This window comes from Vicia villosa, linkage group LG7 (genome assembly GCF_029867415.1).
Source record: "Vicia villosa cultivar HV-30 ecotype Madison, WI linkage group LG7, Vvil1.0, whole genome shotgun sequence".
NCBI classification, from domain to species: Eukaryota; Viridiplantae; Streptophyta; class Magnoliopsida; order Fabales; family Fabaceae; genus Vicia; species Vicia villosa.
The window spans coordinates 79843687-79860517 of record NC_081186.1 but is presented as its reverse complement, the minus strand read 5'-3'; the positions used below and the strand labels follow the sequence as shown (position 1 = coordinate 79860517).

At 30.9% G+C, this 16831-nt stretch overlaps 1 protein-coding gene across 1 annotated transcript; it reads left to right on the top strand.

Annotated features, from left to right (window-relative positions):
• Window positions 1-3178: 3178 nt before the first annotated feature.
• On the top strand, window positions 3179-5851 carry LOC131620951 (ribulose bisphosphate carboxylase/oxygenase activase 2, chloroplastic-like). The gene is made up of 7 exons (XM_058892150.1): window positions 3179-3335; window positions 3463-3791; window positions 3997-4102; window positions 4243-4328; window positions 4516-4988; window positions 5169-5450; window positions 5570-5851. Exons 1-7 carry the CDS (start codon window positions 3291-3293, stop codon window positions 5686-5688), a joined length of 1440 nt encoding a protein of 479 aa, XP_058748133.1. The 5' UTR covers window positions 3179-3290; the 3' UTR covers window positions 5689-5851.
• Window positions 5852-16831: the final 10980 nt, after the last annotated feature.

Genomic DNA, 16831 nt, shown 5'->3' with positions numbered 1-16831 from the left:
ACAAATTGAAGAAACAATTTGTTAAAGTTGCAACGATTGCCTTTGTTTTCGCGAACGACTATGGGTGGCAACAATAAAGATGGGTCGAAATAGAAAGATAAAAGAGGGAAGAAAAGGGAAATACGACAGAGAACTAAGAATTAGGATTAACGAGTGAGAGACGAAAAATTAATTTTATCTAAATTTTCAAGAGGCATTTAATTTCAAATTTTGAAGAGTAAGCGGGAGACGGAAAACAAGTGAGAGGTAAACCTAATTTTATCCAACAAAAAAAATTGTTTTTTATTAGTTAGTTAATTTATTCTAAAAATTTATTTTCAAGAAAATCATTTTCAATTTTTCTATACAATTTTTTTTATGAAATATAAATATATGGCTTCTTTTATTTAAAAAAAATTATGCCTTTGAGATATTATGTTATGCGATGTTTCATTTTAGTTTGAATTGTTTTATTTTTTTTATTGTAATTATTTTTAGTAAGTTTGAATTGTTCTTGAATTAAAGTTGAAATTAAGCATATTATTCTCTTGTGTTTGAATTAAGGTTGAAACTAAGCGTATTACTTTATGAAAGGTATATCAGTTCTTCAATGGCAGGTTACCAAGACTAGCTCTTGGATGTTGAATAGCATTATGAAGTACCGCAGTTTAACTCAAAACAACACCTCTTGGGACACGGCTGTTCAAAATGAAAAATTTGTATCTGTTACTATGTATAAAGAGTTGTGAGGTGAGAGTGTGGATGTTCCTTGGAAAAGAATCTTCTTTCAAAACCATGCTAGCCCTCGTGCAAGATTCATGTTATGGATTACCTTAATGGGCAGACTGCCCACCAAGGACAGGTTGGTCAGATTTGGTTTTATACAGGACAAAAGTTGTTGTTTCTGCACTAAGGATAAGACTCTGCAACATCTATTTTTTGAGTGCAGCTTTACTAGCAAGATTTGGGAGAGCATGCTTAATTGGAATGGTTACAACAGAAGCAGTTCAAGTTGGGATAGTGAGAAGTTGTGGGTGATACAAGAGACTAACACACGATTTGGCTTGCTAGGAATGATATGGTGTTTAACCACAATCCTCCAAGTAGGGATATTATCCATTCTATACAGGATAGAGTAATTTTAGAAGTCTCACTCATAGAAAGTTGAAGCACCCATGTAAATGTGAGCACTTTGAGGCTTAGATAGTTTGTTTGTTTGTTTGGTTTTGGTGTTTGGTTGTTTGGTTGCCTGGATGTTTGATCGGCTTGTACTCTTCAAGTTTTTGGTTAATAATAAAGTTTTATTTTCTCCAAAAAAAAACAGGTTGAAATTAAGAAATCATTCTCTTGTGTTATTATTTAGGGTTAAATATGTTTACGGTCTTCCTAAATATCTTATATTCACTTTTAGTCCTTCTAAAAATTTCCTTTTAAAGAATGATTTTTTTTTAAATTTTCATTCACACTTTTGGTCTCTCATGTTAAAATCTTCGTTAATTTAGTCGCTAAGTAGTAAACCGTCGCTAAAATTATCGTTAATTTGTTGCTAAGTTATAAAAAGCATCGCTAAGTTGCAAGAGGATCAAAAGCGTGGATAAAAATTTTTAGAAGGACTATTCCTAGAAGGAAATTTTTGAAAGAATTAAAAGCAAACATGTTTAACTCTATTACATATATTATTGTTCTTTTATCTCGTTGAATTAAGCTTGCAATAGATTTTGAAATATTTACTTTATTGAATTGCGAACTTATAATTTAATATAATTTATTTATAAGGTTTAATTTTATAATATAAATTTATTTTTAACAAATAATTCGATATTAGATTTAATCAATTGAATTAATTGAACTTTAAATTCGAAGTCTCGTTAGTATGACCTGGCATTCCAAATTTTAAAATACTGGTGTATACTTGAGAGTTTGATAGAGAAAGAAATAAAAGCAACTTTAAACACGAAGTTTTAGGCACACTCTCCAAAAGTGAAATTGTAAATTATTTTTAAAACAGTTAAATCAATAGTCTATGAGTGTGTTATAGAGTTATATATTTAGTGTTTTAGGCCCGGTCCGCAAAAGCCCGCGAAAAAACGGAGCGGATGGGTTTTTTTAAGAGTGCGGGTCTAAAATCTTGCTCCGCCCTGCAAAAAAGTGAGGGCGGAGAAAGCCCGCGGGCATTCGGTTATTTAGGCTTAAAAATAGTAAAATTCTATGAAAAATAAATGTCCGCAAAAGCCCAAAAAAACGGGGCGGACACATTAAAGAGAGCGGACCTAAAATCTTGTCCCGCCCCGCAAAAAAATGCGGGTAAAACAGACTTTCCCCGCGGACCGGACCCGTTTTGCCACCCCTAGGAATAACTCAAGAAATAGATAAAACTAGTTTGATAAATGTGATAAGTTGTTGATATGATATAAGGGAAGAAATGAAAATAAAATAAGGTATAGAATAAGTGTTTGAGAATAAAGGGTGTTCAAATATTATAACTCTTACTAATATATAATTTTAAAGTAATAAAATAGATAAAAAATTATACATGAATTATATACAAATAGTATTGAACTAATAAAAATGTTTGTCTAGTTCGTAGAACCAGGGAAGTGAGAAGGAGATATCAATGGGAAAAACAACTTGTGTTCATAGTTGTTTAAAGGGGAGTTTTTTTCATGATTAATTTTAAAATTATTAATAAGAATGTAATTTTATTTTTAATTTTATTGCATGTTTTATGTATTTATAAATTATGCTTTATAATTTTTTATTTTTGGAAGTTTAATTTACATTTAATTTTTTTTTCATTAAGAGATTACCACCAATAATTTTTTACTTCTATTTATTTAAAAATATTATATATTTTAAATTTTTAAATTAAATACCCCAAAAGTTTTAATTTACATTATTCAATATTATTAATAGATATCCCATTTTCCCACATAATTTAATTAAAACAAAACAAACATATTTTAACTTATTCCAATGAAACAAAAACATCATAGCTTGAACCAAATAAGATTGTAGTAACAACAAATACTCATTAAATCAGATAAACTTGGAAAAGGATTCAATCCAAATCAGATCTAGACCTTTCTCTCTAGAACTGTCTTAGACCACTCAACCAATAACTGATTGCCACATAGCATTAAAGTAATCTTCAATGTGTGGATCATAAAATCCTTAGCTAAGATATTTGAAATATGAATTTGTATATACTCAAATGAGTCACTATTATAAATTCATTCATTCCCTTTGGATATACTAACTTGCTTCAAAACACCACACATTAATTTCTCTATCTCATCAAAGACAATATATCCATGGCCACATCAATCTATGCTGTTAAACCTATCAGCACAACTCCAGTATGTTACTTTACATAATTATCATTCATTGTTGTTCTTATATGATTTTAAATTATTACTGGTCGACGTGTTAGTGTCTGTATATGTGTTTGATAGGCTAATATTGTGTTATTTTGATATTGTGCAGTTGAGTTTGAATAGTACTTCTGGTGCAGTGGCTTCAGTTCCAAGTTCATCTTTCTTTGGAAGAAGCTTAAAGAAGGTTATTGTTTCAAAGGTTCCAAACACCAAGGTTTCTTCCAGTGGAAGTTTCAAAGTTGTTGCTGCTGAGATTGATGAGAGCAAGCAAACTGATAAGGATAGATGGAGAGGTTTGGCTTATGATGTTTCTGATGATCAGCAAGATATCACAAGAGGGAAGGGTTTGGTTGACTCAGTTTTCCAAGCTCCAGATAATTCTGGAACTCATTATGCAGTCATGAGTTCTTATGAGTACATTAGTACTGGACTTAGACAGTGAGTCATAGATACATATAGTTTTAAGTTATTGTCATTTTCATTGTTACGAGAGTACCAGCTTTTATCACCGACACCTCTGAAACTGACACTCATACGTTTGATTAAGTGTCGACGTGTCAGTATTGTGTTTCCGAGGTCCGTGAAAATGGTTTTAAGTTTTTTTATATGAAGGTGGTGGTGAGTTTGCATGATGTTATTTCAGGTACAACTTGGACAATATGAAGGATGGCTTTTATATTGCTCCTGCTTTTATGGACAAGCTTGTTGTTCACATCACCAAGAACTTCATGACTCTCCCTAACATCAAGGCGTGTAATTAGATATATCTATGTATATTATTTTTGTAGATCATGGTTTTAAATTACGGTCGCGGACTCTAATAAAATAGAGAGATGTATTCAACTATTTTCATTATTTTTGTATTCAAGTATTTTCATTATTTTTTCAGGTTCCTTTAATTCTTGGTGTGTGGGGAGGTAAAGGTCAAGGAAAATCCTTCCAAGCTGAACTTGTCTTTGCCAAGATGGGAATCAAGTAAGTCATTTCCATTTAAATACTAACCTATTTAACCTCTTTACAGAGTCGTTTTAAGTTTTTGGAGGTCTGCTGCAGATTAGTTAGTCACGGTTTAACTATGGCAAAATAAATTGAGACTCTATTTAAGTACAGCATAGATAATCATGTTGTATTAAATATTAATACATATATTTCACAATTGCAGCCCAATTATGATGAGTGCTGGAGAGCTGGAAAGTGGAAATGCAGGAGAACCAGCAAAACTAATAAGACAGAGATACCGAGAAGCCGCGGACATAATAAAAAAAGGGAAAATGTGTTGTCTATTCATAAACGATCTTGACGCAGGAGCTGGTCGATTAGGAGGAACAACGCAGTACACTGTAAACAACCAAATGGTAAATGCAACACTAATGAACATTGCTGATAATCCAACTAATGTTCAACTACCTGGTATGTATAACAAAGAAGAGAATCCGCGTGTTCCTATCATTGTTACTGGTAACGATTTTTCAACATTGTATGCTCCTCTTATTCGTGATGGTCGTATGGAGAAATTCTACTGGGCACCTACGAGAGAAGATCGAATCGGTGTTTGTAAAGGAATTTTTAGACATGATAATGTACCTGAAGAGGATGTTGTTAAGATTGTTGACACTTTTCCCGGTCAATCTATTGGTAAGTTTCTTGCTACGAAAGTAAGCACAGACACACAGACACGGACACAAACAAGACACTGACTCTGACAATGGCACGTCAACACCAATAATAAATTAAACATAATCACATGTGTCTTTGTTGTACAGAGGTGTTGGTGCTACTGAGAAACTAATTGGCATGCATTATAAATTTTTGCAGATTTCTTTGGTGCATTGAGGGCTAGAGTATATGATGATGAAGTGAGAAAATGGATTTCTAGTGTTGGTATTGAAGCCATTGGGAAGAAGCTTGTGAACTCAAAAGAAGGACCTCCAACTTTTGATCAACCAAAAATGACTTTAGAGAAATTGTTGGAGTATGGCAACATGCTTGTTCAAGAACAAGAGAATGTTAAGAGAGTTCAATTGGCAGATAAATACTTGAGCCAGGCTGCTCTTGGTGATGCCAATGAGGATGCTATCAAGAGTGGAACTTTCTATGGTTAGATCTTTTTTTATCTCGAGGCATTCATAGAATCTTTTGCGCGTATTCTTCCTCCGTTCATTATTATAAACAAATATTCTTTTGTCTAGTTTATTGAATAATTAATGTATTTGCAGGCAAAGCAGCGCAGCAAATAAATATTCCTGTTCCTGAAGGCTGTACGGATCCAAATGCTAAAAACTTCGACCCAACGGCTAGAAGTGATGATGGAACATGCTTATACACATTTGAATAATCTAAGCATTCTCCTGTTAGGTTAAGTTCAGGAGGAGAAACCGAGACTTTAGACAAATAATTGAATAATTTTATCATCTTGTTAAAATATTGGATTCTTGTGGCGCGTTGAGATTTAGTGTGCACAATGTTCATGTTAATGGGTTGCATTTTCCTTTTTTTTTTATCATTCTGAAGTGTTTACCCTCTCAATTCTTAAGTGTTCACCCTCTCAAAAACAATACAAATCATATCACAGTGAGTATCTTCTATGGGGCACCTTTCTTTGGCAAAGAATTGGCAATTTGACTATTCTCTACGGTTTGAATAAACATGGCACTTTTCAATAGATGAACAATGTTTTACCATTAATTACCTAACAAAAATTATTAAATTTTTTTTAAAAAATGAAACATTTAAATTGACTGCCATGTTGAATAGAAGCTAAATGTCATTATTCCAACTTTATTCTATCTGCTTCCAATTGCTACCTTAACAAAACCTGAAGACACTGCAAGTTTTTTGTTCAGGATAGAAATATCTATTAACCAGTTTATAGCTTTTTAGGGAGTTTTTGTTTTTCAGATAGAAATATCTATTAAGCAGTTTATAGCTTTTTAGGGAGGATATTGGAACGGATCTTTGTAGGGTACTTGTCCTTTTGATTCCTATTGTTATTTATCAAGTTTAATATACTTGTTGCAATAGTTAGTTATATTAGTGGCAACTGTGTTTATATATATATATATATATATATATATATATATATATATATATATATATATATATATATATAATATATATAACCCAACATGTTATTTTATTTTTAATGCAACATCAAAACAAAACTAAATCTTGTATAATCATTTTTAAATCTAAAAAGTTAATTAACAATTCACATTTTTTATTCCTTGAAGTTGTGATGAGAATAACGGTCTCTTCATTAATTTAAATGATTCATGTATAATGAGAAAGAAGATTTTATGTGTTTTAGAATGTACAACATATATTAGGCCAGAGGGTGCGTTTGATTTGCTAAAAAACGAGGTACTGGATAGGACAACTTTTTTTGTACTCTGTTTGATGCAGAAACTAATCCTGGTACTGGACAAAAAATATGACAAGGTACTGGACAAAATCATAATTTCTTGTCCCTCACTAAACCATGGGACAACTTTTTGTCCCAAGCACTAATTATCAACAAAATATCAAAAAATTAATTTTTACTCTCTTTCTTATTATTTAATATCTTAATTCATAAATATAATATTAATATGTTATATATCAAAAAAATGTTATAATAAAAATTATACTATTTTTATTGGGTTTATTGACATATCAAATAAAGTAGAGAAAAAAATCTCAATTTATTATTTTTCTTCTCTTCTTATTATTTAATATTTTGATTATAAAATATTAATAAAAAAATATTATATAAGAAATTATATTATTGTGTCTGCTGCATAAACATATTAAACAAAGTAGAGTAAAAAAATTATTTCTTCATCTTTTTTCCTCCTTATTATTTAATATTTTGATTCATAAATATTATATTTTATATATCAATAAATAATATTATATTAAAAATTGTATTGTTTTGTCTGGTGCATGGACATATCAAGCAAAATCCAGAAAATAGTTGTCCAGTCAAATAACCATCAAACACAGTACAATACAAAAAGTTGTCTTGTACTGTTATCTACTGTCTAGTACTGTTCTGTCCAGTACTTCATAATTTACAAATCAAACGCACCCAGAGAGTCTTAGATTTGTTATAGTTAAATTAGAGATAAATAAAGTTTTATAATAGATTTGTCACTACTAAATTATAGTTAAATAAGACTCATAGTTATAACTTACACAAGCCTTTCAAAAATTTAAGATGATCATATTTGTGATGGGTAAATATTTTGTGCATGAAATAAGAGAACTATGGCTTTACAAAAAAACCGTCAAATCGAACCGAACTGCCGAATCGAACCGAGCTGGAGTTAAATTAACTGAATGATTATTAATGGTTAGTGAACCGAATTTATATTTTATTAATGGTTTTAGAACTGAACCGAAAAACAATTAACCACTTTGAATTTAATTCCGAACCGAACCGTTAAAACTTTAGTTTCAAAATTTTAACTTCTAATAACTTTAAACACTCAACCCCAACTAACTTTTGGAAACTTTGAAAAACAACTAAAAATGGTGAACAATCCTAAATCCCAAATTGATGAAGAAACTTAACCCCAAATTGATGTTTTATAGAGTAATGTTATAATACCTAATAGTTTCTAACTTTTTGAATACCATCGAAGGAAAAAACCTCTTCTGCTATCAATGCAAGCCTTGTTGTTCTTGCAATCAATTCTCCATAAAAATACAACAAAGTTATTGTAATTCCTGATGAGTTTAAATCTTCAACATCTTTGGAAAGTGATGAAACAATTTCATCAAATGAGTCTTCTTTCACACCTTTGCTTGAGTGCCAAGTTATTGAAACAGGTTCAGTTTTCAAAATCCATGAATCACCAATAACACCAGCAAACTCACCATCAATGCTATTATACTTAAAATCATCAAGAAGAGTTACATCATTTTCATTCTCAGACCATTGCATCCTTTGTTCATTTCTCAACACTGATCGGGGAAGGTGTAATGTAAACCATCTAGCCAGTAGTGGTACACAGCACATAAGAGTTCCTCGTTTCTTCATGGTACGAGTGTGTAGAGAATGTAGAATGTCTCCCAGCAAGGTAGGTACCGGGTTACGGGTTAAGAAAATGTTGATGATGTGTACACTTATGAACTGGTCGGGATTAGGGAACAAAACCAACCCATATATCAAAAGAGCCACAACCTCCTCAAAAGCTGGGTAACTTCTGTTTTTTAGTAGTAATCGAGCCTTTTCCATTAAGAACTTAGCAAGCAAACCCTCGATTCCACTCTTTGTTTCCCAATTGGACTCAATTTCTGACTTTCGCAAATGTAAGGCAGCAGCAATGATTTCAGGTTTTGGGATCTTTTCTAAACCAGTGAAAGGTAATTGATCTCGAACAGGTAATCCAATTAGTTTAGAAAACTCTTCCAAGGTGGGTACTAACTGGTAATCAGGAAATGTAAAACAATGATGTTCGGGATCAAAGAACTGGAACAGGACCCGTATCATGTCTTCTTCAAATTTTGAGGTAACCAAATGGAGTAGGTGACCGTGCTTTTCGGTGAATTGAGCATTCCTGGGAAATTCTGATATTAAGTCCTTAAGTTCAGATGGCACTGTTGAGATGTTGATTCAGATGTAATCTCAGGTAGCGGGAGCCATTACCTGCAATAACAGAACAAAGGTAAACTCTTCGATCCTTGAAATGATTAGTGATAACATGATATGCTTATGATGCTTATGATGTCATGATGTCAAACATGTGGCAAACACAAACAAATCAAACAATAGCCTTAGGTTTAAAGGCTTGCATGAAGTTCATAGGTGATACCCTCCCCACTGAAGTTGAGTTGGTTAAAACCTGTCCTAGAATAGTATTCGGGTTCTATGATCCTTGGAGACAACATCTCAATACGGCGCTCGGATGGCCGATCAAAATATTCCTCGAGGATAACTAACTTCGATCAATTTCAAAGCTAGCCACTTAATAGGCCACAAGTCAAGTTTAACTAAAAGGTTCTAAGACAAATTAGTGTTTAATGACATTTCGGAAGCCTAACATACTCCTTGGTCGTTTTCAAGGGATATCAGTATAAACCAAAGTGTCGCACTAATAGTGACTACCAGATCAACCGTATCGGTACATGCCGTACAGTTTCCTTGGTCTATTGTCACATACTTAAGGTATCTCGAGATTCGGGTTAGAATCTTTCACACAAGCAAATACCCAAACAAACCTTTGAAAAATAAAGCAATCAAGTCAAGCAATTGAAAACATCGAAGTGATCTATACTCTAAGGTAACCCCTTTTAAAAAAACATTTTGTTTTTAGAAATTATTTTTCCCCAGCAGAGTCGCCAGTTCTGTCGCCCTCGGTTTTTTACCGTACCTCTCGTGGAGAGATATACGAACTGACACTCTTCTCTTTGCTTTTGTGTTTTTGAAAAATCAGAGAGTCGCCACCGACTTTTATTTTATCCAATTAAGGAAAGGTTTATAAAAGAAACAGAAAAAGACCTTTAAGAAATTCTGGGTAAGGGGGTTGGTTATACAAAGGGAAGGTGTTAGCACCCTTTGTATCCATGGTTATCCATGGGCTCTTAGTTTGCTTAGCTCACTTGTTTTGAATCATTTTTTTCTCTTGCCTTGAAATGCTTGTATGTGGTTTCAAATACCTTTGTAAATTGACTTTGTAATGATCCTTGTGCGAATGTATACAAAGTGTTTTATCTTTCGAAAGATGTTTTGAAAAAAAAGAACGTTAACTTCGTAATAATCCTTATTTGGATATATACCAAGTATTGTCTTTTTTTTTTGAAAGTTTTATTTTGAAAACAATGATATATGAGACATTTGTTTGTTTTGATTTGAGCAAGCAAATTAGGAGGTCTACCCTAAGTTATAAGGTCTTTTCCTATTTCCTTTAGAAAATTCTCCTTTCACCGGATGTAAACGAAAGTTCGATTTTTTGCATTTGAAACAGTAGAATTTGATTTTGATTTTGAAAAGAGTAAAAGAGGGATTACCCTAAGAGGTGCAAGTGTGATTGTGTTTTGATTCAGATATTTTATCTTTGAAGTTAGTGATCTAACGCTTCAGTTTCTATTCTTGACATACACGCAGTTTTATATGTGCTGGAATTAAAATGCGGAATGTAAAATGCGGAAAGTAAATCTACGCTATTACATCGATTTTGCGGGAAATGTAAACTACGCTATTTACATGAATTTGACAACCTATACACTTTATCTAGGAATTTAAATTGCAATAAGATAAAAGAAATATTTTTGGATTTTTTGTATGATTGATTTTAATTAGAATTAATGCATGGTTAATTTAATTAAAAATGAGGAAAAAGGTAGAAATAAAATTTAAACCTAAAAATTAAGTTTAAAATATGTTCAAAATGCTTATTAATTAATTTTAAAATAAAACTAATTTTTTTGGAATTTTTGAAATTGTTTTGAAAACTATTAAGTTAAATAACATATAATTATGCAAATAATTACATAAATAATTAAAAATTAAAGATAAAAATATTCTAAATATGTAAAAAATTAGTCTAAAATATATAAACTAAATTTAATATAAAGAACAAATTTTTTTATGATTTTTTGATTGGTTGAATAATTAAAAAGCAAATATATAAATATATACTAATTAATTAAACAAAATATTTTAATTATTAAGAAAAATAAAATATTTTTATGTCAAAAAAATAATAGATTATTTTATAAACCTAGAAATATTTTTATTATATTTTTTTATTTTTGAAACTATTTTAAATTAATTTTGTAAAGAAAATAAAATAAAATAGAAAATATATAAAACAATAATCATGTGTGGCAAACCCCTAGGGTCTATGGTGAACCTGCAAGACAAGGAGCGTTAGATGAGAGAATTAAAATGATCTAATGGACAAGGACGTGTGGAGCATGGCAATAGTCTAGTCAGCGAAGCATCAGATCCGAGAATAAGACAAAACGCGCGCTTTTTCAAACTGGCCAATCAGATGGCGCCACGCCTTCGTCTTCAACCTCCAGCCAATACTTTTAATAGCATTTTTTGCCAAAAAGCGCTGTAATAGATGAATCTCATCCCTGCAAAATAGAGAATAGGGGTAAACAAGCATAGAAATTTTTCGCGACATATCCATTTGATTCGTCATGATTCACTGAATTCAACCATGCCCTTAATTTTGTCTAATTTTGCCTTTTAAGAAAAACCCTAAAATAGAGTTCAAGAACCCTAAAATGGTATCTTCATGGATACATGTTCAAACTTCAATTAACCATCCAGAAACGATCAGAACAATGAACTAAATTCAAATATATGATTACATCGTGCTAGATGTGAGTGTATGATGAGATTTTGTTAAGTTTTTGTTTACACAAACCGTGAGCTATGGTGCTCGATTCTTTGTATTTCAAAGCTTGAAACTGATTGGAACAGGTTCAATGATGCTCAAAGATGATGTTTGAGTGTTTAGTTAGGATTAAAAATGACTTAAACTGAAAGTTTGAATTTCAAGTTTCTTTGAAAATTTCAAATGTGTTACAAGTGAGTTACAAGCATAGGTTTGGTTCTGATCTTGTCTCTTTTTCTTGATGAAGTGTTATACTTCATTTATAGGCAAAGAACGTGCTTAAAAACTAAGCTAGGAAGCATTGATGATTTTGTTGAATTTTTGAATATTATAACATATGTAGCTTTGAATTCAAGCAACCATGGCTTGATTTTTCCACTCTCTTCTGCTGTACTAGCTTCTTGTGGCAGAGTTGAATGTTTCTTGATGACCTTAGCTTAATATCCAAGCCACATAACATTATCCTTCCATTTCTTTTTTTAATTTAATCTTAAATGTAATAAAATTAAACCAAAAAAAGAAATAAAATGTTATGGGCCTTTGGTTGATCATGCGAGGCCCTTAGCATTGTTAGAAACATGTTTGGATCATGGAAATTTGGTCTCCTTTGGAAAAAAACACTTTTGGTCAATGTTGATTTCATGCATTTTCCCAAAAAAAATAGCCAACTTCAACAAGGCATAAATCCCTCAATTTTTATCATATGAAGGAGTTCTTGTACTTTTTAGAAACCTCAAGATGTCCTCTACAAGCCACTTTGGAAACGTTTTTTTCATTTGGAGAATTTATCTTGATGTTATGGCCTTTGACAAAAAACCACTTTTTGTTGACTTTGAAAATGACCTGTAATGTCTTGATTCATATTTTTCAAATGGTGAATCTAATGACCATGGGACCAATTGCATTTGAAATATAATTGAATTTCCTTCAAAATGAGCTTTGGTTTGAATTTTTTGGATGAAGGATGAGAGAGTTATGACCAGTCAAAGTTCAGTTGACTTTTTAGGAGAAAACCCTAATTTTGAAACTTAGGGTTTTGTTGATTTTTGATCTTTCCTTGATGAATTATGATCAACCAATGATCAAATGATGAATCTTTTGACAAAATATGGATGTTGACAAAAAAATTCATTTTTGACTGTCTGTTGACTTTTTGGTCAACCGGGTCGTCTGTTGACTGTTTGAGCTGCTGACTGTGCGTCTGAGCGAATTTGAAGTTTGAAAATTTGTATGGTGGTACTTTGAGATATATGGAGGTCCATGAAATCCATTTGAGGTCTCAAAAACTTGTTCTCCTGAAAAAAACAAAAACCCTAGTTAGGGACTGTTCGCGTAGGAGACAGTTAAGCGTACCTGATTTTTGTGCAGTGTTGAGTCTCTGCTAATCATGTAATATTCAGAAGACTTCTAGAACAAAAATCTTGGAATTTTGAAATGCAAAATATTGATTTGATTGATGGTACAAAACACGGAGAATTGCACTGTCAGCGGGTTTGACTGTCAACTGACTGTTCAGACATTAACGTAGCAATTAATGTGAAAATTCAACAGTCAAAGTTAATTTTTTTCTTTTTGTTTTTTTTGTTGTATTAATGGTGAAAATTTATTTACATGAGCTGTTAGAAACAACACAGACATAATAAATAAATAATATATACTGTATGCGAGTAAAATTACCGATAATAACCCTGAAAAACATTTAATGCACAGAAAAATAAATATTTAACTGGCAGAAAACACACAAAATATTATCTTAATAATTAAACAACAGTACGACAGATAGTACGACATTTAATACTGACAGTACAAATATTACATATTTTAATGAACAGTACGACGAGTAAACGGTACGTTAAAAAATAAAAGATACGACAAACTTTAAGAATGACAATTAATAATCCATGCTACAAATAATAACATATAAATGATTGGGAGTGTAAACAACCCAGGTCCACATTTTTCAGGACTATGCAGACAGAAGAAGGACATGATTACCACCACGACGGTGATGACCATAAGAAAACACGTTTCCATCCGCTTCGCCATTTTTGCCGGGGAAGAAGAGAGAATGAATATGAAGCAGAAATTTGAGAGATGAGTTAGAATTTGATGTGAGAATTTATGAAAAAAATGAGAGGTATTTATAGAGTGAAAAGAAGGATAGAGACGTTGGGGAATGAAGTGATTCCGTACAAAAAAGGAAAATTTGAGTGGTAGTAGGATTTGAAAGAAGAGATATATAGAATAAAGTTAGGATTTGATTTTGAAAGAAAGAGATTTGAAAAGAAAGGAAAAGATTTTTTTGAAAATAATAGAATATAGTACAAAAATTAGTGGGAAACAAAAACTAATAATAATTTACTTGTTACCAGTACAGTCTGAATCCCCGGACTCTGCGCCTGCAAAAAGATTTAATTCTGTAGCAATTGCGTCAGTACTATTTATCTGCAAATAAATCTCAAATAAACAGCGTGTGTGAAATGGCGTAAGAATAAATTCAACAGCGAACCAAAATACCGTATAAGAAATATTCTGAAAACCGAGTATTCATAAAATCAGGATATTTATGAAATAAAATCCAAGATTATATGAAACTCTCAATTTTTAGACAGAAGTCTGTTGCCTACTTTGTGAAAAAAGATGCGGGCAAATTTTGGGGTATAACAGTAACAGACACGTAGGATGGCAACCTGGTGTTCTAGGTAAAAACATGGTAAAAGGTTTAAATGGCTGGAATCTGCATTGGGTAAGATCTGCGCAACAAATTTTTTTTTAAAGGGGGCAAAACCAAATCTCGCTTGTTTGGCAGGGGGTAAAAGGTATTTAACCCTTAAATTTTTTTTAAAAAATGAAACATTTAAATTGACTGCCATGTTGAATAGAAGCTAAATGTCATTATTCCAACTTTATTCTATCTGCTTCCAATTGCTACCTTAACAAAACCTGAAGACACTGCAAGTTTTTTGTTCAGGATAGAAATATCTATTAACCAGTTTATAGCTTTTTAGGGAGTTTTTTTTTTTTCAGATAGAAATATCTATTAAGCAGTTTATAGCTTTTTAGTTTTTAGGGAGGATATTGGAACGGATCTTTGTAGGGTACTTGTCCTTTTGATTCCTATTGTTATTTATCAAGTTTAATATACTTGTTGCAATAGTTAGTTATATTAGTGGCAACTGTGTTTATATATATATATATATATATATATATATATATATATATATATATATATATATATATATATATATATATATATATATATATATATATATATATATATATATATATATATATATATATATATATATATATATATATATATATATATATATATATATATATATATATATATATATATATATATATATATATATGGAGCATATCAAGTGAGAACATTTTAATGCAACATCAAAACAAAACTAAATCTTGTATAATCATTTTTAGATCTAAAAAGTTAATTAACAATTCACATTTTTTTTCCTTGAAGTTGTGATGAGAATAACGGTCTCTTCATTAATTTAAATGATTCATGTATAATGAGAAAGAAGATTTTATGTGTTTTAGGATGTACAACATATAATAGGCTAGAGAGTCTTAGATTTGTTATAGTTAAATTAGAGATAAATAAAGTTTTATAATAGATTTGTCACTACTAAATTATAGTTAAATAAGACTCATAGTTATAACTTACACAAGCCTTTCAAAAATTTAAGATGATCATATTTGTGATGTTTTGAGATGGGTAAATATTTTGCGCATGAAATAAGAGAACTATGGCTTTTTAAAAAACCGTCAAATCGAACCGAATTGCCGAATCGAATCGAGCTGGAGTTAAATTAACTGATTGATTATTAATGGTTAGTGAACCGAATTTATATTTTATTAATGATTTTAGAACTGAACCGAAAAACAATTAACCACTTTGAATTTAATTCCGAACCGAACCGTTAAAACTTTAGTTTCAAAATTTTAACTTCTAATAACTTTAAACACTCAACCCCAACTAACTTTTGGAAACTTTGAAAAACAACTAAAAATGGAGAACAATCCTAAATCCCAAATTGATGAAGAAAGTTAACCCCAAATTGATGTTTTATAGAGTAATGTTATAATACCTAATAGTTTCTAACTTTTTGAATACCATGGAAGGAAAAAACCTCTTCTGCTATCAATGCAAGACTTGCTGCTCTTGCAATCAATTCTCCATAAAAATACAACAAAGTTATTGTAATTCCTGATGAGTTTAAATCTTCAACATCTTTCGAAAGTGATGAAACAATTTCATCAAATGAGTCTTCTTTCACACCTTTGCTTGAGTGCCAAGTTATTGAAACAGGTTCAGTTTTCAAAATCCATGAATCACCAACAACACCAGCAAGCTCACCATCAATGCTATTATACTTAAAATCATCAAAAACAGTTACATCATTTTCATTCTCAAATAAAAGCTGAATATGAAGAGGGTGTGCTAACAATAAAAAATTTATTTTATTTTTTTGCTATAAAAATGACTTGTACAAGCTTATTCATAAGTGCTTATTTTTATAAGCACCTGTGCTATAAGCTGTTTATCTAAACAGCCCTAAATATTATAAAAGTTGATTAATTTGTAATTTTTTTAATGAGTTTTGCAATTTTGAATTAATTTAGATTTTGATTATGAACTTAAATTTTAAAAAAAAAATTAAGTTAAAAATCATGTATAATAGTATATTGAGAAACTTTATTAAAAAAATACTAAAAATAAATTTAAATAGATTTTTTATTAAGAAAATTCAAAAAGTAAATATAACGGTTCGGTTCTTTAGCAAATGGTTCGGTTTGGAAAAATTGTCTTCTAATGATTTGATACGGTTCGAATTATGCCAAACCAAAATTTTTGATTCAGTTCGGTTATAAAAAAATTGAAACGGATCGGTTCAGTTTAGATGCCTTTATATAATAGTTCAATTCGATTTAGTTTTCTGACAGAACCGAACGATGACCAGCCCTAAAGAGAAGTATGATTGTAAAAAATAATTTTTAGATTATAAAGTTAAAATTTAGTAAATTACAAGATCATCTCTTTGAAAAGTTTGAAAATACAAAAACAATACAACCATGGTTGGTATTGGTTACTAATTTTCGATAGGGTTTTAACATGGGACA

Excerpts from the sequence above, each read along its gene's own strand:
- LOC131620951 (XM_058892150.1), top strand. The coding sequence starts at position 3,291 with ATGGCCACATCAATCTATGCTGTTAAACCTATCAGCACAACTCCA. Across the intron at positions 3,336-3,462 it reads AACCTATCAGCACAACTCCA|TTGAGTTTGAATAGTACTTC; the intron begins GTATGTTACTTT and ends GATATTGTGCAG. Across the intron at positions 4,989-5,168 it reads TTTTCCCGGTCAATCTATTG|ATTTCTTTGGTGCATTGAGG; the intron begins GTAAGTTTCTTG and ends AAATTTTTGCAG.